We start from the raw sequence: 25,219 nt of genomic DNA, 5'->3' as shown, positions 1-25,219 counted from the left end.
ATACCCCAGCATTTGGAGGGGCAGGTGGAGGCTACAACCTTCCCTCCCCCCAAGACAAAGAATTGTCCCAATGCCCCAACCGCCAATCGAGCAAAACAGTCACAGCCAAACCACTCACATCTGCATTCAAACCCTGATACTTCCTTCAATGTCTGCCAACCAAATATCATTTCCTGTGTAGAAAATGTCTCTTCTGAGAATGTAATACTGGGGTGCTGGATCACCCAGCCACTAGGTTGCAATATGCAGCACCTAATTGTGCAGCTAGCCCTTTTCCAAGCACAATTGATTCCCACTGGGACTGGGTTGCACCACTGTTGTCTCTCAAGCATATCAGACCAGCCAAGGCATAAGCCAGATAGCCTGTATTCTATAAAAATCATCGTAGCAAAAACAAGAATAAGAGCAACAATAGTATAATTTCCTTCCTCCCTTCCTCCATTCATTCATCAAAATGGGGGCTAGATGAACCTGCCTTTGCCTAGGTATTTTAAAAATAAACCTGTAATAAGTCAATTTATAAATTAATGCTATGACCGTTGATAAGATCTTTGAAGGATAATATAAATTTCTAGATTTCTCTCTCTGCAGGTGGAGAGAAAACCAATCACGTCTGTTGCTTCTCTATGTCAGAACTTTGGTGTCAGAGAGTGTAAAAAAGAGGTGTGCTGGGAGAGGCTGTCGATACACAGAGTCCAAAAGTTTTCCATTCTCCTGATCTGTCATTGAAACTATGACAGTCCTAGAGCTGGTGTAGCTTATTTCCATCCCAGAGATATATAACTCTCCAAAACAAGGACTAAGTGAGCCTGGGCTTTAGATGTGATGGTTTGACTAAATTTCATTTCCCCTTCCTCAGAGTATTATTATTGCTCTGTTAGTTACATCATGTTCCTTTTGCCTCCCCCCGCCCCGAATACTCTATAGTACCTTGGAATGTACTGGGGTTTAAATGTGTTAATGAACACCTATCAATTCAAATGGGGGATAGATATGGGACAAGAGATCCCACTAGATAGTTTGTGGGTTTGAAAGCATCTCTTGAAGCAAAACACCTACAAAGTAATATTTAGATGACACTTAATTCCTCCTATAATTAATCTTATATATAGGGATCAAGTAATGTATGGCAAAGATTAAAAGAAGTGACAATATATTATTGCAGATATTACTGTTGTGCAGTTTGAAGTGAAAACTGACTCCTTTGGGAAATGAAAACTGCCTCTTTTTGGAAATGAAGCATTGTCAACATTGAAATTTGAATTATAAGTGTATTTGAAAAATGGGCTAAATGTTGACATCAGTAGAATGAATAGAACAAATCCTCATCATCTTCCAGGTGCCTCAGAGTTCCTTCTCCCAGTGGCACCATCACTTCAATTAAAGTAAGATTTAAAGGTAGCTGATAGCTTTCCTTGAAAGCCTGTCTACAGTGAGATCAAACCAGTTTTCATCAGACATCCAACTTATAGAAGGCAATTGGCTCCAAGTTATAAAATACCAGCAACGATACAAAAGAGCAAATAGGGATGAAGGTAAATCTTTCATGTTACTTAAGAGTTTCTTCATAATGTAAATTGGTTAATTATTAAAGGATAATAAATGACTTGTGTTTTGCCCAACCCCATTTAAAGGGTTTGTAATATGTGGCTTGACATAGTATTTCACATAGCATTTTGCAAGCAGTGATTTTTCACACAATCACTTAAATCTCTGAACTCTAACTTCTTGCACAAAAAATGTCAACTCATTTTCAGATACTCACATATATCTATATGTAAGGGCTTTGAAACATCCCAGTTGGATATGTATGGGAATATTTTAAAAGTGGATATTTTTGGCTGAGTTATGATGACTGCATGTACGTGTTTTTAAAAGGACACAGAAGATTTGAATATAACTATTTTCTGATTAACCATCTCTTAGAGAAGAATTTGAATTATGGAAAACTTTCAAAAACTGGTGGAAAGATTTAGGCAGCCTATTCTTACTAATGTTGATATTTACCGAGGATGAATATAAAGATGAAATTGGGTTATTTAGGCCTTATTTATTTATTATTTATTTATTTCAAGGCTTGGCAGTCCATAAGATGCTATGGCTAATATTAATACAATTTAGGTTATAAAGATCAAGTAACAAGTTATTTTGGCCATAGTAGATGCTGCTATTTAATGAAAAGACAGCCAATTTAATAATGAATGAAAGTATATTGTTAGCCATGAGACTCAAAAGAAGTTATGATTTATTTATTTTTGTGATCTCAAATGAAAGAACAATTGCTTTACAAATATTTGCCAGCTGAAGAAAGAAATTGCCAAATCTCTAGTGTGAGTGAGAGAGGGAGAAAGTGAATGGAAAAACTAAGTTTCTATCTGGATAACCAAGTTAACACAATTTGCCTGTCTAGGTCATCAGCATCAGAGACATTGACATGAAAAACCAGTCTACTGCTATGGAGTTTACACTGGTCAGCCTAAGCAGCTCCTTAGAACTACAGACTCTTCTCTTTTGGGTATTTACATTTATCTATGCTACTGCTTTGGCTGGAAACTTCCTGCTCATCTTCACCATATGCAGTTGCAGAAAACTCCACACACCCATGTACTTCCTACTCATCAACCTGTCCTTAGTGAATGTGTTTTCCATCTCAGTTACAACTCCTAAATTGCTCCAGACTCTTTGGACTCACACAAAGACCATTTCCTTTTATGGCTGCATCACACAGGTGTATCTATTCATATGGGCTTTAGGAACAGAGATTTTTCTTCTCTCATTTATGGCTTTTGACCGTTACGTTGCTATCTGCAATCCTTTGCAGTACACAGTCATTATGAGGAAGGAAGTGTGTTTTGGAATAGCAAGTGGAGTATGGGTTGCTGGAATGGGCAATTCTGCCATTCACACTGTACTTGTGCTGCAACTGTCCTTCTGCAACTCCAACATCATCAACCACTTCTTCTGTGATCTTCCTCCACTTCTAGAGCTCGCAAGTTCTGACACCAGCCTGAACGAGACTATGGCTTTGGTGGCAGATGTGATATTTGGGATTGGAAGTTGTGGGTTAACCTTAATATCCTATTTGTTTATCATGAGAGCTATCTTTAGGATTCGTTCCACTGAAGGGAAAAAGAAGGCTTTCTCTACATGTTCCTCACATCTCTTTGTAGTCAGTTTTTACTTCTTCTCAATCATATACACATATATCCGGCCATCCTCTGACTACTCCCCCGACAAAGACAAATTTGTTTCTCTCCTTTATACAGTGGTACCCCCTGTTGTTAATCCCCTTATATATTCACTAAGAAACAAAGATTTTAAAGAAGCACTCAAGACATTTCGTGGAAGAAGCAGGCTGCTTCAAATACTCCAAGAATGAACTCCATATCCTTTTAGAGCAGCATTCTTAAAAATATGTGAACTGAAAGAAAAGGTTGACAACAGGATATTGTTTATGTTTAGCTGACGTAAGATGTTCAGATGACATATTTTGTACTTGAGAATCAAACATGGTGCTTAAATAACAAGCATATTTTAGGAAGCAATCTATTTTAGGAAACAACCTAAGTATAAGCTCCCCTGAACTCATTGGTATTACTGCTGAAAATACAAGTATAGAATGGCAGTATCCCAGTGTATAAACAGCTTCTTTAAAAAAAAAAAGATACAGGGGGTTCTGAGAGAGAGTATACATGTACATCAGTGCACACAATTGGGGAACATGCCTTTTGCACATACATAAGCCTTTCATGTGCCTTAGCCTTATTTAGAACTGCAGAACTCAAGCATGGAGGTCTTGGGTAGTTATTGCAGACACCAGTGGCATAGCGTGGGGGGTGCAGGGGGGGCCGGCCGCACCAGGCGCAACATCGGGGGGGCGCTCGCACTCGCAGCTCTCTGCCCCTACCTGGTTCACTCACTCTCTCTCACTGCAGTGCTGGCTGTGCGAATCCGATCCGAGCCGCTGGGTCGCCGCCCACTGTGGAGGGGGTGGGTGCCAGGCGTGCGGTGCGGAGAGAGAGCGAGGGACTATCTGGGGGAGGGACAGTGCAGCGGCAGCCCAGCGCGGCGCTCAGCGCGGGAGAGAACCACACCAGACCAGGCAGCAGCAAGAAGAAGCTGGCAGCGGCGGCAGGTTAGGGGTTAGGGGGCGCAAATTACTTGCCTTGCCCCGGGTTAGGAGGCGCAAATTACTTGTCTTGCCCCGGGTGCTGACAACCCACGCTACGCCGCTGGCAGACACAATTCCAATCCATGCATTGTGAAATGGTGTCCCATGGAATGTTTGAAATAGTCTACAGTGGTACCTTGGTTTACAACCATAATCCGTTCTGGAGGTCTGGTTGTAAACCAAAACAGGTTGTAACCCAAGACATGCTTTCGCCAATGGGTTCTCCCCCCCCCAAAAAAAAAAAAATTAAAAAAATTGGTTGTAATAAAAAAAAAAGGGGTTGTAATCCCCAAAAAGGGACACACACTTCCAGGTTTGACGTGGTTGTAATCCAAAATGGTTGTAATCCGAAGTGGTTGCAAACCAAAGTGCCACTGTAATTCCTAATATTCTGCCTGTTTTTGTAGCTTGGAACAGTGCATTATATTATCTAAAGTTCAATATATACAGATGATGTTGCTGGATCTCTTCAAATTGTCTAGTTAGCAATGAATATTAGGAGCACTTTGTGAGTTTGTGAGTTGTAAGCCTTTTAAAGACACACATAGTTGTAATTTTTTAAAAATAATAATGATGATGCAATGTACAATTGTGTATGGATTTAGGAGTAAAGACAAGAACCACTGTAATTTTCTGTAATTCAATAAAAATATTATTCTTAAAAATGGACGTATCAGCAGCCAGTTGAAAGTTAATTTTGAATTATATTTAGCCACTGAACCCAGCATGAATATACTTAACTTAAACATATTGTTCCTTAACCTGACAGTGACCTTGTTAAATGTGACAATTGAACTGAACTGAAATGAACTGAAATGATATTCAAATTGAATTGAAGTGGAACAAAAACCAAAGGAGTAATGGTTTATCCCAAACTGCTGAAATAGAGAGTATGGACTAGGGATGAAAGGGGGAATTCTATTCAGTTTGCATGTAAAGCTGAATCTACCTAATGCGAACTTTTCTAAACAACATGCAACCCAAAACACAACCATAATATGGAGAAAAATGCATATACTAGATAGAGTGCATTAAATGCATATATAGACATGCTTTCAGATATGTATAGTAGGAGTAATCCACAGTAAAAGGTTGACAGTTTTACATAAGGACTTTGACGGAAGCCAGCCGTCACAAATGGTGCTGCATAGCATTTGAAAAAAGGACACAGTGAGACAGCAATATTTTCAGGATGGAGGAGCAGCTCCTTCGACTTCTCTCTCTCTCCGGTAACTTTTTATTATCCTTTGTCTCTCTCTCAGCCTGCATGGCCGTCTGCCAATGTCTCACGTTACATGCCCAATCATGGCTTTACAACACCCATCGCCATATAAGGTAATCACTGCCCAAAGGAAACACAACTCCATATAAGGTCAATACATTCTATACATTACAAGGCACAGACATGCTGGTCACCGAGATCAGAAGGCACCATGCAGCGATACAAGCCTCTGCCGTGGCTTTATGACTCCCACAGGACTTTTTTCAAGACAAATGTGTAGAGCTGATTTTAGGATTGGAAAAATGGGAAACCCAAAACTACAGATTAATCCTTTCAGATTAGACATGGGTGTGTGGCAAGGGCAGGAGCTGTGGGGACAGAAAAGAATTAACAACAACAACAAGGTTTAACTTGCTCTTTCAACTATTGGTTTAACACAGAAATAAGTGTCATGCCCTCCAGGTTTTGTTAGGATGCGGGTGGCTCTGTGGTATAAACTACTGAGCCTCTTGGGCTTGCTGATCAGAAGGTTGGTGGTTCAAATCCCTGCAATGAAGTAAGCTCCTGTTGCTCTGACCCAGCTCCTGCCAATGTAGCAGTTCGAAAGCACGCCAGTGCAAGTAGATAAATAGGTACTGCTGTGGCAGGAAGGTAAACGGTGTTTCCGTGCACCCTGGTTTCTGTCACAGTGTTCCGTTGTGCCAGAAGCGGTTTAATCCTGCTGGCCACATGCCAAAGAAAGCTGTCTGTGGACAAACACTGACTCCCTCGGCATGGAAGTGAGATGAGCGCCACAACACCATCGTCGCCTTTGACTGGATTTAACCCTCCAGGGGTCCTTTACCTTTTAACACAGAAATCAGTGTCATGCCCTCCAGGTTTTGTTGGAGTCCAATTCCCAGTTATGATAGCCAATGGTAACAGAATATGGGAGGGAGCTATACTCCAAAAACAACTGAAGGGCAAAACATGGGCTGTTCCAGTTTTAACAACAAATTGTCAGGAATGAGCTAGCTCCGAGTGAATGTTTGCAGCCAACAGCAGAAAGCAGCCAGGAACAGAGAGACTAAGATGTTAGTCAGGCAGGGGAGAGCCAGGGAGTTGCAGACTTCAGCTCTTCCTGACCGTGACAGGCTGGCTGATAAGGCAGTGCAGTGGTACCTCGGGTTAAGAACTTAATTCGTTCTGGAGGTCCGTTCTTAACCTGAAACTGTTCTTAACCTGAGGTACCACTTTAGCTTATGGGACCTCCTGCTGCCGCCACACAATTTGTGTTCTCATCCTGAAGCAAAGTTCTTAACCCGAGGTACTATTTCTGGGTTAGCGGAGTCTGTAACCTGAAGCGTCTGTAACCTGAAGTGTCTGTAACCTAAGGTACCACTGTAGCTTAGAGCAGGCTAGAACGCAGGCCAAAGCTCACAGGAAGCACAAAACAGCACAAACAAACTCAGAGACAGCCTCTCTGAAAAGGAAGAGGTTGGAGCTGATCCAATAAGTCCACACAGTCAGTGAATGGGAGGGCTGCTAGACAGGAAGCAAAACAAGAGATGTAAGGTGCGAAAGTTCAATATATTCTGTAGACACTGGAAGGAGTCTTCAGAAGAGTCATCTTGAGTAATGATTCTGGAGGCTTTGTTAGAGCCATCTGGAGCTGTTTGTTTTGCAATAAAGTCTCCTTTTTAAATTAGCTACACTTACTGTGTTAGCAAGCTGGAAACCTGGACTCCTAACACAAATGAATTTTGTTTTCCTTCAACCGAAGAGCTGCAGTGTTTCAGGTGTTTACAATACTAGCTAGATGACTGCAATTGCTCTTCCCTGCTCCTGGTTCTTATATTCATTTATCTTGAAAGTAAGAATGTTTAGGGGTACACAAAATAATATGCACAAAATATAATGCTGCAACTGCAAAACAGCATACAAATTAATTCACCAAAATACTTTCCTTGACATGCACATATTTTAAATATAGTTGTTTATTTCATTCATATATTACATGTGTATATATATTATGTCACCTTTACTTTATAATATTTCCAGGCAAAGACTTTTTGGTAGTGTTCATAGAAAAACCCAATTATATTAGGGTTGCATCATCTCACAAAAACAATAACTTTATTTGTAGAAATAGTAGTGGCATGATTCACTCAAGGTTAAGCACACTCATATTAATTTAAATTCAGTGGGAATGTGAATTGTGCCTCAGGATTCTAAAAGTTGAATGATAGGAAGTGAATTTGACAAGTGTGCTAAACATGGAAATGATGCAAATGTACATGTGCAATTATTTTGGCAACAGAATTAATCATCATCTCCCGGATGATACCTCAAATGTCTTTCTCCCAGTGGCACCATCTCGCCACTTAAAAAAATATTTAGCGCTGGTTACTAGCTTTGTCTGGATAGTATGCCTTCGATGATATCAAACTGGTTATTATCAGAAATCAGGTTGATAGGAGGATATTGGCTCTACATTATAAGAAGGGGAAATAAATGAACAAATGAATAATAGGAACAAACAAGCAAATGCAAAAACATATGAAGGTAAATATTTGATTTCATCTAACTGTTTCCTCTGAACCTAAATCGGCTGCATAAAATCAGGAGCATGAAAAACCCCTGGTACATGTGCCTGCTCCAAAAGGTTTCAGCTAGAGTCAAAGAATATATGTACAAAGTAGTGCTCCAATGATATTATTCATTGGTCAAGTTTGGAAAGATAAACTGAAAGCTGTTTATTAAGTTCTGGATGGTATGTTGCAGGCTGGGCATATATTATTCACATGTGGGGGTCTTGCCCAATAATGGCAGCAGTTTGGACTCCCATTTTCCAAAAATTCTCAGCAATTGTACTACAGATTATCCCTCCAGAACTAACATTGGCACTGCTGTTGATTTCTCTAATGGAAATGAAGCCATTGATTTACAAAGAGCTCATTCTTGTTCTAATGCCAGCTGCTATGTTAGAAATCTCCCATAATTGGTCCTCTCATTCTCTTCTAACATTAGAACGTTGGTGGAATAAAGTGTGACTCTTTGGTGAGAGGGAACATTAACCGCATCATCAGTGACTGTGCAGGAAAATATTTGGAGCTTATTAGTTCAAAGGAAACATGGTGGCCACTTTTGGTGACCAGAAATAGGCCAATTTGACCTTCAGATGTGCAATTCTGATTTTGAAGACATTCAGTTCAAGCACAGGATCACCTATGATGCTAGGTTTACCTGATAACATGTTTTCAGGCATTCTGTGCTCCTCTCTAATAATTACATCATATTACCAAACAGTTGACCCCTACTGTAGTTTTCCTGTTTCTATTCTCTATTGTTAGTGTTTTATCTTTTTTAATGTAATTCTTCAGCTAATTTTGGGTGGGGAAGAAATAAATACACAATAAATACATATAAATAAGAAACTGTTGTGCTTTGATAAACCCCTTTCAAACCACTTTTTAAAGGGTTGTAAAATGAGGTTTTATATAGTATTATATTTTGATATGTATTTCATGTGCAGTGTCATGGAATGTGCCACCAAGATTGTCTGCTGGGTAATGTAACACTGAGGCTGAAAGAAATTTCATTAAGAGTAGAAATATGATTGTGAGTATGTCAGTCTCTGCTCAGGTACTGGTGGTTAAAAACTGTATTTGAAAGGAGAGATGGGGGAGCACCCTTCTTTAAAAGAGTGGCAAAGTAAATTACAGCACAGTAAATTATTAATACATATAATAAGATATAAGCTTATCCTATGAATGAATATGCCCCACCCCAAAAAAATGATTGGAACAGCAGGGCAAGTTTAACAAGAACAGAAATAATAAGAGTTGATATTTGAATGATAGAAATAAGGTGTTAGAAGTTGGATTTAATTAAACCACAATTGGATTATATCAATTCTAATTAAATGATGAAGAATAATAAATACATGATTTTTTGTCAATAAGGAATAAAATATCAAACAATAATCAAACACAAATCATCAAATAGTCATTTAAATTTGATGATTTGTGTTTGATTATTGTTTGATTAAAGTATGAAGTATAAAGTATCTCTCTTATTGAATGTATTTTTGTGTTATTTATTTTACTAGTAAAACTTCCTTTTTAGTATAATTTTTAAAAATGCAACACCTCACAAAACTGGTTTAACCAGATATCATGGTGAAATGAGTATATCCTTTATGAACAAAGATCCAAGATATCACCCTAAACAGCACAATCTGATGGAAGTTTTCTTGGATGAAAGCCTCACTATGTTCATTGGGCCTTGCTCCCTACAGAGCTGATGGGCACAAGCAATTGTGCATGATGAATTAGCCCTTGTCAGACTTTGCATCTGTATCTGCAATCACAGGATCCTTCACAGGATCCTCCACCTGACTACATCCCCCTGAGTGAACTGATACATCTACCTATACAAATCCTGCAGCATTGCAGCAATACATTTCCACTCAGATATAGTTAATTAACCAGCTTAAGTATAAACAAAATGGCCACAGAGACCTTTTGAAATGGAGGGAATAATCAGCATGTCTCAGCAAATGTTGACAATTAACAAAAATTGATATAAACGAGAGTAAGCATTGTGTCATTTACTGAAACTACTTGGTGGTTCTCATCCTCACTAGGTAATACAAATGTCAGCAATTACTGCTAGCAGTGTTCTTTTTAAAAATTCCTGCATTTTCCTAAGCAGTGGCCATCTTTTGTGTGTGTGTTTTGGGGTTGCAGTGGGAAGTATTGTTTTAGTAATGTTCAATGTCAATGAGACTATTTTCTGAGTATAGTGCAAGGGATAACTTCAGAGTCCACATTTTCTATGATGACAGACTAGCTTGCCACAATCTTAAAAATGACTAGTGAAGTCAAATAAGGGCCAATTTTATCCTTTTGGCACAAAAAGAGAGAAAGAAGGATGGTGTATGTATAAATTTGGATCATTAATTCTACTTAATATAATTTATCTGTTTAGGACACCAGTGCCACGGTTATTGAAATGAAGAACCAGTCGGTTACTATGGAATTTATACTGGTTGGTCTGATCAGCTCCTCAGAACTCCAGACTTTTCTCTTTGGGTTATTCACATTCATATATGCTATTGCTTTAGGCAGTAATTTCCTCCTAATCTTTACCATATGCTCTTGCCGAAAACTCCACTCTCCCATGTATTTCCTGCTTGTTAACCTGTCCTTAGTGAATGTGTTTTCCATCTCTGTTACAATTCCTAAATTGCTTCAGACTCTTTGGACCCGTGCAAACAGCATCTCCTTTTATGGCTGCATCACACAGGTGTATCTATTCATATGGGCTTTGGGTACAGAGCTTTTCCTTCTGTCATTTATGGCTTTTGACCGCTATGCTGCTATCTGCCATCCTCTGCAGTACACAGTCATTATGAGGAAGGAAGTATGTGTTGGAATAGCAAGTGGAGTGTGGGTTGCTGGAATGGTCAACTCTGCTGTTCACGCTGGACTCATGCTGAAACTCTCCTTTTGCAGCTCTAACATCATCAACCATTTCTTCTGTGATGTTCCTCCACTTTTAAAGCTCTCCTGCTCTGACACTAGTCTGAATGAGACTATGGCTTTTGTGGCAGATGTGATTTTTGGGATTTGTAGCTGTGGGTTGACCCTAGCATCATACTCATTTATTGTAAGAAGTATCCTCAGAATTCGTTCCACTGAAGGGAAGAAAAAGGCTTTTTCTACATGCTCCTCACATCTCATTGTAGTCAGTTTTTACTTCTCCTCAGTCATCTACACATATATCAGGCCCACCTCTGACTACTCTCTAGACCAAGACAAATTTGTTTCTCTCCTTTATACAGTGGTAACTCCAGTTGTTAATCCAATCATATACTCACTGAGAAACAAAGATTTCAAAGATGCTTTCAAGACAATTACTGCAAGAGGAAGGCTGCTTCAAATTCCTCAAGGTTGATTGATCTACATACATATATAAATTATATATATATTTACACACACACACACACACACACACAAATATATAAATACTATTAAAAAACAGTAAACAGTAAACTATTTGATTGTAGCACCCTGCTTGTGGTTAACGCTTAGCTGGAATGAAATATTCAACGCAGCAATAGAGAAATTAAAATAATTATTTATTTGTCAGACAAATAAATGAGAGGCACAGTGGTATATGGTTACCAAGCTCTGGCCTGGCCTCCTGCCATTATGGCCAGCACTTATATTCCCTTAATCCAGCCCCCTTTGCTCCTCCTTTGGCTGCCTCTGTCCAATCAGCCTGGTTGGATTTCCTATTGGCTGATTGCTATAACCAATCCTAAAAGATACACCCATATCCTCCTGTCCTTATATGGAACACAAAGAGCTATATATTGTTACATCTATAAATGACAAATAAGTAGTAATATATCTTACATGTGTCTCAACAAGGAATCTTAATTACCAGCTCACCTCTTGCCCTCCTTGCCCTATTGCCTTCTAAAACAAATGGTTAATCTTAAATTTTTATCTTAAACATATGTCAAGGATCTTGAGTTTCACATCAACATTGAAAGATCTCCTTCATTTGAAGGTTTCTAAACAAATGTCTGACAGCTTATATATCAGGACAGCTTGGATGGCGTCTTCCTGTCTGGCAGGGGGGCTAGACTGGTGGCTGACTTAATTTCAAAATACAACTCTTACAACTATATGAAATAAAAATCTAGCATTTGTTAAATCCTTTGCATAATTACATCTATGCCAATACACTTAATACACAACACAGGTAGCCTCTTAAAAGGAATAAGGTCTTTGTAAAGTAGAAAAGGGAACTCAGTAAAAAAAGGAACACAGTAAAAAACCGCTTTAAAAGAAGCCTCTTCAGTTTAACACCCCCCCCTTCAGCCAGCTGCTTTTCCCAACATTTATTGCCCTCTAACTCTCTCAGTTTAAGAAAGAAACAGCTTTAAAAAGACTTCCCAAAAATTGCTCTCTTTCTCCATTTGGTCTTTAACCTTAGAAAGAAGATCTGGCTCATTTTACTGGGAGGCACATTGGTATTATTTTACTATTTACCCATTCCTAATTATGTTTATCTCTGCCCTTTTTTATCTTCTGTAACATGTAGGGTCAGTGTCCTTACTCAGTCTGTAATTCCAGCTTTTACGACTTTGAGATTTGTTTTCTGCTATAAATCAAGGGGCCCCCTTGTCTAGGAGGAAAACATTGCCAGTGTTTTCTTAAGCAGCTGGTCTGCCTGGCATGAAACATTTGAAAATCTAAGCCCTCTCTTTAATATACAAGTCCTGATCAAACATTAATAAAATGCAGGCTTATGCCTGATGCCTCATGATTACTTCATGAACAGTCAAATATGCTTCAGTTCTTCAGAACTCGTTTGCGGAACATATGATTCAAGCTTTCATGATTTTCTCTCTAATAGATAATATATTTCATTAAAAATACATAAAAGTTAACACTAAAATCATCCTTTCACCACTAGGATTGTTTTTGAAGAGGAAACGATGTGATTTCATAGATAGAGGAGTCCTTCATAAGTGATTTAACAGGCAATGATTTTATTGTAGGAACTGGTTTCTCCTCAATGTCATAGATAAAAGCCTGCATCTATATTTACCGTGTTCCTTCTCAAGTACGTGGCCTTTGAATGCTCTCAGGCAACAACCTGCTATATTTTGTTCATCATTCTTTCTTGTCATCCAAACTTATTTCTCACCAGATTGGGGAATAATCTTCCTTTTTCGCAGGCAGAAGATTATTGAGAAGCCTGAGCAAGTCAAAGATTAAAGCTAAACATGTTTTCCCGCATCCTTCCCACCACTGTTTCCAAGCCCACATGCCCTTCCTTATTCACACGTTATGGAGAAACAGAGTTGAGTGTCACCAACATACTGACAGTATGATAGTATTTTGAAACACAGCACTAAACTGCTGCTTTACGAGGCCTTGTATCAATGTTAGATAGCACTGGAGATAAAAATTGTGCCCTGCTGGGGCAGACCAGATGAACATCAAAGCCTTGCAAAAGGTGCCCCCTCACCACATTCAGTGAAAGTGGGGGTGTTCTGGCATGTGGCATTGCCACTTGTCTTCCCTGCTTCTTGATTAGGTAATAGTGATGAGGTGGGATGCAGCAACAGGCTGGGCAAGAGGTGGCTCCTGGTGGATTGCCTGATCAGGAGAGGAAGGAAGCCAGACTATTTGATCAGTTTCCTCCCCAAATTGTCCCCTCTTCTTTAGTAGTACAAGCTTTACTAGTTGCTTGTTTCAGTGTTTAGTAGTTCTGCAGGAAGGCCCTGATTGCTTTTGGGACTCCTCTCCCCCACCTCTTTCCTACTGTTATGCATCGAGTTAATGGGATTGGTTTAATTGGCCTTTCCAGGCTGGAAATATAAGATCTTGTTTGTGGGGAAATAAGGGCACTCTGTGGGAATCTTACATTGTTTTGTCCTTCAGGTCCCTGGATGCACACCAGGGTAAAAGCTGAACCTATAAGTCCATGATGCACTTAACAGGTTCAGGTTGGAGAAAGGATTATTCCAATCTTTTGTGATGAGGCCAATGATGGTAAATGCACTCTAGACCCAGAGAGGGGAGCGAGTTATCCCTTGTGTTTTAGGGAAATTTGTATGCTTATGAACAATAATACATTAGCTATATATGATGTTTCTGGGTTTTATTTAATTCTTCAACTAACATATAAATAAAACAATACAACAGAGTGTACTCGGGGAGAAGCGGAGGTGTATCACAATTCCTTCAGGCTCACAGCAACCAAGATAGAAGTTAGGGACTATTTCCCTCTTATGCAGATGCCTGAGGATCAGGGCCTTTGGAGGATCTGCAGAGCTTTTAGTTCAGTGGACTCCACCTGCCAGCACCATAGCTGTCAACTTTTCCCTTTTCTTGCAAGGAATCCTATTCGGAGTAAGGGAATTTCCCTTAAAAAAAGGAAAACGTTGACAGCTATGGCCAGCACCCTGTCCCTGAAAAGCTCGCTTTCTTCCTGTCACTGCCAGTGGAGACATTTCCAGAAAGAACATCTTGGTTCCTCACAGATATTGTTCAGTGCAGGCAAGCACCAGTGCAGCATCATAACTTGAGTTTATTAAAGGTGGTGCAGAAGGAAATAAAGGTGGTGCAGAAATGTAACAAACAAACAAACAATTTAACTTCTATACCACTCTATATTCTTTTTAAAAAATCTAAAAGCGGTTTACAGCATATTAAATCAATATTAAATATTAAATAGTTTTATTAAATCAATAAAACAATAGGCGGGGAATGTTCCTCTGGCCTCATGAGGAGCCTCTTACTAGGGCTGGTGAGTGTGGGCCTCGTCCCCCAGGCCAGGTGAAAAAGGGACTTATAAGGAGCTGCCTTCACACTCATAGCTGGGCGATGTTCCTCTGGCCTCATGAGGAGTCTCTTCCATAGGGCTGATGAGTCTGGGCCCTGCTGGGGCAGACAAAATGAGCATCCAAGCCTTGGAGAACATGCCCCCCCTCACCAAATTCAGCAAAAGTGGGACTGCTCTGGCATGTGGCATTGCCACTTATCTTCCCTCCTCCTGGATGAGGTAATAGTGATGGGCTGGGATGTAGCAACAGGCCGGGCAGGAGGTGGCTCCTGGTGGATTGCACAATCAGGCGAGGAAGGAATAGTTTCTACTGCCATTCACCCTTTACTTCTGCAGCATCTGTCCTACTGCAATTCTAACACCATCAATCATTTTTTTCTGCGAACTTTGTCCAATTTTAAAGTTGTCATGCTCCGACATTAGCCTGAATGAAATTGTGGCTATTTTTGTTTGTTTGTTTTCCCCCAAAGTGAATTTACAACAAAAATTACAAACATAAAATCAAAAAAGGGGGGGGGGGAAATGAAACAAAAAGCACAAAAAACAAACCTACAAAAAAACCCATACCATCTTAACAAACTTTATGTACATATACACATACACATTGACTTCTTTCCTGTTTTCTGGGTTTGCAGCATTCTTAATCCAAGTTGTTCATAAACTAAGCTGTTCTTAAACCAAGGTACCACTGTAGTTTAGAAACATCGCCCATTTTAGGGCCTAAGTTATACTGCCTGTCTTGCTGCTGTATGGAAAAACACATGAATCTGACCTTTGAAGAGTTTGTAAGTAAATAATTTTTAACTTACCAAACATGTGCTCTCTTTCTGTGCTAAGAGAAGTAGGGAACTTTTGAATCAACTTAGAAGGGGATGTTTCAATGGTCTAGCAGCCTATATTTTCACATTTTACTTTGCAACATATTTTGTAATTTTAAATCTTTGTTGTGGCTCTTCTACAGAGTACTTCCCAAAACCTGGATCAAGGCATCCAGGGAATTCTTTTTATTTTACCTAAAGTAATTTCCCTTTTTAACCAAATTACTAAAAACCGACATTTAGTGCACTCATATCTGTTGTGCTTTCTCAATATGTAGCTATGATGGGATGATTAGCTGCTTGTGCGTAAAATCGTGGTCCCTCAGAGTTTGTGCAACTCCACAAACCTCTGTGTGTGACAGAGCTCCTCAAACATGTCTGCCCTAGTCACTCGTAGATTCCGACAGTGGTTGTCTGCGGAAGCGCTTCCAGCATAGAAGCTCCTTAACGGAAACGCGTCTTCTGGACTCACGACGTGGCAGCTTCCGGCGAAGCATGGGTCTCCCTATGGGAGCTTCTGACACCTCCCCGCTGTTCTCGCTGGACGTGTCCCTGATCCCTCCCTCTTCCCTGCTAGTTCCTGCATTTGCTGCTGCGTCTCTCTCCGCATTCATGAGCCCTTCCTCCAGAGACCCCTCTCTCCCCCGCTGGTCCCTGCTTTCGCTGCTGACTCCTTCCCAGCCTCTGTGAGCCCTTCCACCTCCCTTTCCTCTGATGGCAGTTCCCTGACATCCACCTCCCCTCCAGGGCCCCCTTCCCCCCCGCCCATTCTCTCTCCTCTGGGCGGTGAGGAGATAAAACCCCGAAAAGAATCCTCTTCATCTTCCGACGTCTCGAACATTTCCCTCCATCGGTCTTCGTCCCGGCTCACTGAATCCTCCTCCTCCTCGGAATCAGGGAACCCCTCCAACTCTTCTTCTTCGTCGGTGGTGGCAAAGTATTCCCTCCGGAACCTCGCCACTGGCTGAGGTTTACGTGGGAACCTCTGATGAAAAGTTTCTATTAAAACCTCGTCATCTACATCCTCTGCCATGACCCAGGTGTTTTCCGACTCCGGTTCCCCTTCCCACATTACCAAATACTCTACTTGATCTCCCTTCCACCTGGAATCGAGAATCTCCGCTACATGGTAGCTGTGTTCCTTCTCCTCCATTGCTGGTCCCCTATTGACCCTCCCTTCTCTGTCCCCTTTATACGGTGACAGCAGCGACCTGTGGAAAACTGGGTGCAGCTTCATGTGGTTCGGTAACCGGAGTCTGAAAGCCACTGGGTTGACCTGCTGCGTGACTTCAAATGGGCCCAGTCTTTTGGGTCTTAACTTCTTACAACCCCCTTTGAATGGTAACCCTTGGGTTGACAGCCACACCTGGTCCCCCACCCTAATGGTTTCACCTTCTCTTCTGTTTTTGTCTGCCTGCCTCTTATATTCCTCCTTAGCCCTGTTTAAGTTAAGTTGGAGCTGGCGATGGATCGCCTCCATTTCCTCTACGAACTGTTCTGCAGCTGGAACGCTCCAGTTCTCCCCTTCCCCCCCTGGGAAGGCTCGGGGATGGCACCCGTAATTAGCCAAAAAGGGGCTCATCCCCGTGGACACGTTCTCTGCATTGTTGTAGTCAAATTCTGCCAACGCCAGCTTTTCCACCCAATCATTCTCTCTGTCATTCACATAACACCTCAAATATTGCTGGAGGACGCCATTAGCTCTTTCCGCCTGCCCGTTGGTTTCAGGATGCCGGGCAGTTGAGAAATTAACCTCTACATGCAGTAAGCTCATGAGCTTCCTCCAGAACCTGGAAGTAAATTGTTTCCCTCGGTCTGAAACCACCCTCAAGGGGGCGCCATGCAACCTAAACACATTCTCTACAAACAATTTAGCGGTTTCTTCTGCCGTGACCGCATGTGAGCAGGCTATAAAGTGGGCCATTTTGGTTAACAGGTCTACCACAACCATGATGGCTGTTTTCCCTCTGGACCTTGGCAGATCAGTCATGAAATCTATTGCCACTGTTTCCCATGGTCTTTCAGGTGTGGGTAGTGGTTCTAATAACCCTGCCGGTGCCCGCCTCTCCCCCTTGGCTCGTTGGCATTGGTCACACCCTCTCACATACTCCCGCACATCTTCCCTGACCTTGGGCCACCAAAATTCCCTGGTAACCAGCCACATGGTTTTGTGTTGCCCAAAATGCCCTGCTGTGGGGCTATCGTGCAGTTGCTTGAGTACCTTCTCCCTCAATTCACCTTCAGGTATATATAACGCTCCCTTGTAATACAACGCCCCGTTTCTCTCCTCAAAACCCCCGGGTTTGTCTCCCTCCCTCCTGAGACCCCTGAGTTTGTCCTGGGCGTATTCATCATGCACCGTTCCCTCTACCAGTTCCCTTTGCCCCACCAATGCCGCCCCACACACCCAGCGGTCCTCTGGAATGACATGGGTCTCTTCGGGTGCTCCCTCCCCCTCCAAATATTCAGGTTTGCGTGAGAGAGCGTCCGCCCTAACGTTCTCTGGGCCTGGCACGTAACAAATCTCAAAGTTAAATTTGGAAAACTCCTGGGCCCATCTCAACTGCCGTTGATTGAGCACTCGCGCAGTTCTCCAATACTCTAGGTTCTTATGGTCCGTGCACACTTGCACCTTATGTTGTGCACCAATTAGCAGGTGCCTCCATCTCCGGAAAGCCTCATGGATAGCAAGAAGTTCTCGATCGTACACCGTGTAGTTCCTCTCGGATTTGTTCAGTTTTCGCGAAAAAAAAGCACACGGTCTCCACTCTGACTCCTCCCCCCCTGGCTGCAGGAGGAGCACCGCCCCAATGGCTCTGTCTGATGCGTCTGTTTCGACTCTCATCTTTTTTTGTAAATCCACATGCAGAAGTTGTTCTTCAGAGGCGAAGGCCCTTTTTAGCTCCTCAAAAGCTCGCTCCGCCTCCTCAGTCCAAACAAATTTCTTCTTACTGCTGAGACAGTCCGTTATGGGCACCGTCAGGTGGGCAAAGTTTCGGATGAACTTACGATAAAAGTTCCCAAACCCTAGGAACCTCTGCACGTCCTTCTTGGTTTTGGGAGTTTTCCATTCCAGCACTGCCTGGACCTTGCCGGGATCCATAGCCAATCCCTTGTCTGACAGGCGGTACCCCAGGAACTCTACCTCCTTGGTATGAAACTGACACTTCTCCAGTTTCACCCACAGCCGGTTGTCTAGCAGCCTGCGCAACACTTCTCTGACGTCTCTCACATGCTGCTCCTCATTCTCAGAATACACCAACACGTCATCCAGGAAGGCCACGCAATTCTTGTACAGCAAAGGCCCTAGTACGTGGTTCATCAGCGATTGAAAGCACGCTGAGCCTGCTTGTAATCCAAATGGCATAACTAAATATTCAAATGCCCCCAAAGGGGTGAACATGGTGGTTTTCCATTCATCCCCTTTCCTTATATGTATCAGGTTGTACACCCCCCTTAGATCCAGCTTTGTAAAAATCTTTCCCTTCCGCACCCTGGTCAAAATGTCATCAATCCTGGGCATAGGGAAAGCCACTGGTTCTGTCACTGCATTTAACCCCCTGAAGTCACACACAAGTCTCGGCTTGTCCGTGTTCTTTTTATCCACAAAAAACACTGGGCTACCCCCCGCTGCTTTGGACTCTCTGATGAAGCCTCTCTTCAGGTTCTTGTCAATGAACTCTCGCAGCTCCTGCATTTCTCTGTCTGACATGGCATACAACTTGCCTACAGGAAGCTGTGCTCCAGGGAGTAAATTGATCTGACAGTCAAAGGGCCTATGCGGGGGTAGTTGGTCGGCTTCCTTCTCGCTGAACACGTCGCTGAGATCTGCATATTGTGGTGGTACCTTCACTTTCTCCATTACTTCTGTCCCTGCTAGGGTGGCTTGGGCCCCTGCTGAACCCCTTTCCCCTTTGCAGTGTTCTAAGCAATGTGCTGAACCAAAGGAAACCACTCTCTGATGCCAGCCCACCAGCGGATCATGTAGCGCTAGCCAGCTCATTCCCAAAATAATGGGAGCGCCTCCCAAGGTGGCCACATTAAACGCTATCAGTTCTGTGTGCCTTGCCACCCTCATTATCATTGGGACGGTCTGCAAGCTGACTCCTCCTCCCAACAACTCCCTGCCATCGATCGTGGTCACCTGCAGGGGGTTGCTTAAAGGGATCGTCTGTATCTGGTGTTCAGCAGCAAACTCTTTGCTCATAAAATTGCAGGAGCTGCCTGAGTCCAACAGCGCCTTTATCTTTAGGGGGTGTCCATTTTGCAGCTCTAGCGACACTTCAATCACTAGAGCAGGTTGAGGAGCTTCTGGCATGGGCACTTTCACTGCTCTTTGGCCTGGCTGCTGTGCCCCGACTGTGGCAACCAGGCGTTGGCTTTTACCTGCTCCGGTTCTCCCTGCTCTCTTCCCTCAACAGCTCCCACCATCCCTTGCCATTCCTTCCTCTGGGGGCAGACTCTGGCAAAGTGGCCTGGCTGTTGGCAGAGATAGCATTTCCGGGCGCCTTTTCCCTCCTTCTTAGCCCCCTCACTGGGCTTTGAAACTGCGCGCGCGCGCGCTGTTCCGATTTCCATCGGCTCTGCCGGCGGGAAAGTTGTCTCTGGAATCTCAGGAATGCGGAACTCCTTCCAGCGTTCCCCTTTCCCTTCCCGCCTCTCCAAAGCTCTCGCCTCCTGGCGCGCTCCTATGGTCAGCGCAGATTTAGTCAGCTGATCCATGGAATCCGCCCTAGGACCCCGGGACAGTTCGTCTTTCACGGCCGAAGCCAGGCCTTCTTCAAATAGCATTTGAATGGGTGCCGCCGATAAGTCCCACCCCAATCTGTGAACCAGCATAGTGAACTCAGTCCAGTACTCACGGACAGATCGGCTTCCCTGCTTGCAAGCCATTAGCTGTCTGCGCACCACTCCTTCCTCAATATCGCTGGAAAACATGAGATCCATTGCACGAAAGAACTTCATGGTGTCCTTTAGTACGTCATTGTGCGTTGCCATCAGGGGCCTAACCCAGTCTCTCGCCCCCCTCTCAAGATGCCCAATCACGAAAGCAACTCGCGATTCCTCGTCAGGGAATTCATCAAACTGCACATTGAGAGCATATTGCATCTCTGTTCTAAAGGCATGATAGTCCTTGGGATCCCCCCCAAATTTCTGCACCAATCCTGGTACCTTTCTGTTGAACTGGGTGGCTCTCCCCTTCTTGTCTGCATCCTGAGCCCTTCTCTCCTCAAGCCTAGCCGTCTGCAGCGCCAATTGGATTTCCAACGCTCGGTACCTATCTTCCAAGCTTGGACCCGCTCCAACTCCTGCCTCTCCGGCTCCGGCTGGGTCGCTCATGATGCCTTCTCCTGCACAGGCAGCTTACAAAGACTGTCGGAATGCTATGATGGGATGATTAGCTGCTTGTGCGTAAAATCGTGGTCCCTCAGAGTTTGTGCAACTCCACAAACCTCTGTGTGTGACAGAGCTCCTCAAACATGTCTGCCCTAGTCACTCGTAGATTCTGACAGTGGTTGTCTGCGGAAGCGCTTCCAGCATAGAAGCTCCTTAACGGAAACGCGTCTTCTGGACTCACGACGTGGCAGCTTCCGGCGAAGCATGGGTCTCCCTATGGGAGCTTCTGACACCTCCCCGCTGTTCTCGCTGGACGTGTCCCTGATCCCTCCCTCTTCCCTGCTAGTTCCTGCATTTGCTGCTGCGTCTCTCTCCGCATTCATGAGCCCTTCCTCCAGAGACCCCTCTCTCCCCCTGCTGGTCCCTGCTTTCGCTGCTGACTCCTTCCCAGCCTCTGTGAGCCCTTCCACCTCCCTTTCCTCCGATGGCAGTTCCCTGACAGTAGCGTTTACATTTGAATGGAACACCTCCCTATGGCTATGGCATAATGTTATTCTTTCTTTTAAGACACAAGCAATTTACACAGCATCTTTCTTTCTTTCTTTCTTTCTTTCTTTCTTTCTTTCACTGCTCTTCATCTGAGATCTCAGGATGTTTCACAGCCTAAAGATATAGAATAAAAAAACAAAACAAAACAATAATCCCCCTTCTCACAAATACATTTAAAGGACACAGAATGTTGATCAGCAAGACACCTGGTTGAAGAGGAACATTTTCACCTGTTGCCTAAAGATGTATAATGAGGGTGCGGGGAGAGAATTCTACAGGGTAAGACCCACAGCAGAAAAGGCCCATTTTCATCTTTCCACCCTCTGGACCTCTCATGGGGTACACACATGAAGGACGGCCTCAGATGATGATTGCAGGGTCCAGGTCAGTTCATATCAGGAGAGGTGGTCCTTGAGGTATTGCTGTCCTGAACTGTTTATGGCTATATAGGTCAAAACCAGCACTTTGAATCGGGCCTGGAAACTAATTGGCAGCCAGTGCAGTCAGGTCAGGATTGGTGTAATATACTCAAACTGTCTTGTCCCAGTGACCAACCTTTGCACACATCAGAACTGGTGTAATATACTCAAACTGTATTGCCCCAGTGACCAACCTGGCCACCAAATTCTGTACCAGCTGAAGTTTCTGAACCATCTTCAGAGTTCCTAACCTAGAGGTTACAAGAGCATAGATGAAGTTAGACTATCCCTGTCCAGATAGGGACATAGCTGTTGTTATGGTTCTCATGAAATCTCAAATGTCTTTTGTTTTTCCCAATGGCATCCACACCCTATTTAAGGAAGTATGTGGAGCCCAATTATACATGGTTATGCTTTTGTCAGATGAGCATCAAGGTAATACAATATTGGCTTGCCTAGAAATACATCCAAAGGATATCAGTAAATCTTTCCAGCCAGCAAATATAGTGAACATGAACACTGATGCATTTCAGGAGAAGACTGTGAAACATTTCTTCAGAAAAAACTGAAATTGAGGTGAGGGTTTGGTCTTTCCTTCTTTATTTTAGATAGGTTTTGGTTAATTTGGTTGGATTATTTTGATAGCAAATTCTATATTTATAATGTAATAAATATAACCTGCTCCCCATCTGTCTTATCCCAAGTCTTCTTGGGTGTGTTGGCAAAACAGGCAATGTAATCATTAACCAAAAATCAGACCAGAAAAGGGTAAAGTTGTAACTAAGGATGGGGGCACCTGTCAGTTGCAGTTTCTTGTCCCTCTAGTCTTAAGTTGAGTTCTCCACATTTCTACATCAGTTTGCTTAAAACAACAAAACAACTCCTAATGAAAATTTATCATGTATGTGAGAATTTCTCAAAATATACATTATTCTACACAATTTCCCAAATATATGTATTTTGTAAATAATTTCCCTTCAAGTAGGGATATTTTTTGTATATTTACACAAATATATGCATTTGTATGTACACTATATCCCAATGTATGGATTTTTGTACACATCACTTAGATGCAGAATTTCACTGCAAAATCTGGAAAGTGTAGATTTTGAAGAATGGCTGTGTTTGGTTTGTTGTTTCAGGTTTGTTGCAAATTAGAAAAGCCAGCCTTTAAATATGAACTGAATTGAATTTCTTCCAAATCCTAGTTGCAATCCCCCCCCCCACAACATATATACAATAACTGCTCACAAGTAGCCAGAAATCACATTAGGACCAGCTGTTTAAAGGTGTGTTGTTGTTTTTTTTTAAAAAAAAAGAGTTGCAAATGACACTGGGCCTATTTAAGTTGTCTTGTGTGAGCTTCAGTTGCTCTTCAGATCCCGGTTTAAATATACAATTATGCATATAGTAAAACTGCACTATTGTACATACTTAACTTAGATTAAGTCCTATTGAATTTGGTGGGTTTGTTTCTGAGCAGATGTGCATAGGATAGCACTGTAAGTTCCACTGTGTAGACATCTTGCCTGTGAACAGTATTTGCTGCCTAACATTATTTTAAAACTTAGCAAGTAGCCTGTTACTCTTTTTTTTTTATTGCCCTTCACTTAAATGTGAACCATAATTTTCTTTATATGCTATTATTAATAAATCCAACGTGTGGAAAGTTTTCTTTTCTGAATTAGGGATCTCTCCTATCAACTGGTATGGTCTCTACATAGAGTGATTTATTTGTCTAGGTCTGCAGAGTCAGTGTTGGAAATGAAGAACCATTCTACCATTACAGAGTTCATCCTGGAGGGTCTTTCCAGCTCCTCTGAACACCAGATATTTATATTTTGGGCATTCACCTTCATCTATACAGCAGCATTGGTAGGCAATGTCCTCATCATCCTTGCCATCTGCACGTGTAGCAAACTCCACACGCCAATGTATTTTCTTCTTATCAATTTGTCTATAATAAATGTGTGCTCTATTTCTGTTACAGTTCCCAAAATGCTGCAAACTATTTTTGCACCAAGAAAGACAATTGCACTTCCCGGTTGCATTGCACAGGTCTTTCTCTTCACGTTGGCTCTAGGGACTGAGCTCCTGCTCCTTGCATTCATGGCTTTTGACCGCTATGCTGCTATCTGCCATCCTTTCCAGTACTCAAGCATCATGAGGACTGAGTTTTGCATTGGGGCAATGGCTGGACTGTGGCTAATAGGCTTGGTAAATTCTGCAGTACACACAGGACTGGTAGCACAGCTTTCCTTCTGTAACTCCAACATCATCAACCATTTCTTCTGTGAGCTACCACCTATGTTCAAGATCTCTTGCTCAGACACAAGTCTGAATGAAATGATGGTTTTTGCAGCTTCTGTGCTAATTGCAATAGGTAGTTGTGCCTTAACATTAACATCGTATGGATTTATCCTAAGAACCATAGTCAAAATCCGCTCAACAGAAGGGAAGAAGAAAGCCTTCTCTACATGTTCTTCCCATCTCTTAGTTGTAAGCTTTTACTATTCCACAATTATCTACACTTTCCTTCGGCCTGCCTCAGCCTACTCCTTAGAAGAAGACAAGGTTATTGCTATCCTTTACTCAGTAGTAACTCCAGTCCTCAATCCACTCATATACTCTCTGAGAAACACTGATGTTAAAGAAGCTCTTGCAAAGCTAGTAGGCAGAAGGCTCTTCCAGAGAGAGTAGTTTTCTTCTAATAAATGTCTCGGTGGTTCAAGTGATTGCACAATGTAGGATGTGACTGAATCATTGCATAGATTAACATTACCTTCCTATTAACAAGATAAATCTACAGGCTCAAAACACAGGCCTGGTTCACACTTAATGCTAAGCCATGGTTTCAACCTGGCCTGGTGGTTTAAGCATCATTGATTAAGCATAAAGAAACCACACTCTGAAGCCTGTTGTTGGTTTATAAACCTTTATTAATAATAACCATAGCTTAGCATCATGTGTATTAATTAATTAATTAATTAAATTACTATCCTTCATCTGAGGATCATGGGGCAGTATTTTTGTATAAAAATGCAAAAAATGCATACCATCATAACAAAGAAAAACAATGCCCACAGCCCAGCTTTAAAGTCCATTGATTGTTTAATTAGCCAAAGGCCTGGGAGAAGAGGAGAGCAGGGAGCTACCACAGAAAATGCCCATTCTCATGTTGCCACCCTTTGATCCTCTCGTGGAGGAGGCACACAATTTGTAAGTTGCCTGTTAGAACTGAATGACAGAAATATAATTTGTCAGACTTTTGCAGTCATTTGGTACATGAGCTTTGATGATTTATTTGACCCAGTTGATTATTTGAAGGGTTATTTGTTTTTAGGGAAGACAA

The 25,219-nt window shown here is 42.3% G+C and overlaps 1 protein-coding gene across 1 annotated transcript; it reads left to right on the top strand.

The window, feature by feature from the left end:
• Positions 1 to 1,529: 1,529 nt before the first annotated feature.
• On the top strand, positions 1,530 to 24,567 carry LOC308571699 (uncharacterized protein; the record flags this gene model as incomplete). Its single annotated transcript, XM_081167341.1, has 4 exons — positions 1,530 to 1,535; positions 2,411 to 3,268; positions 10,365 to 10,468; positions 23,610 to 24,567. The coding sequence occupies 4 exons, from the start codon at positions 1,530 to 1,532 to the stop codon at positions 24,565 to 24,567; spliced, it is 1,926 nt and encodes a 641-aa protein (XP_081023467.1).
• Between the last annotated feature and the right edge of the window lie 652 nt (positions 24,568 to 25,219).

The sequence above is a fragment of the Podarcis bocagei genome (assembly GCF_964188305.1).
Source record: "Podarcis bocagei genome assembly, chromosome: 13".
NCBI lineage: Eukaryota > Metazoa > Chordata > Lepidosauria > Squamata > Lacertidae > Podarcis > Podarcis bocagei.
The sequence above is the reverse complement of the archived record's forward strand: the minus strand, read 5'-3'. Positions and strand labels throughout refer to the sequence as shown.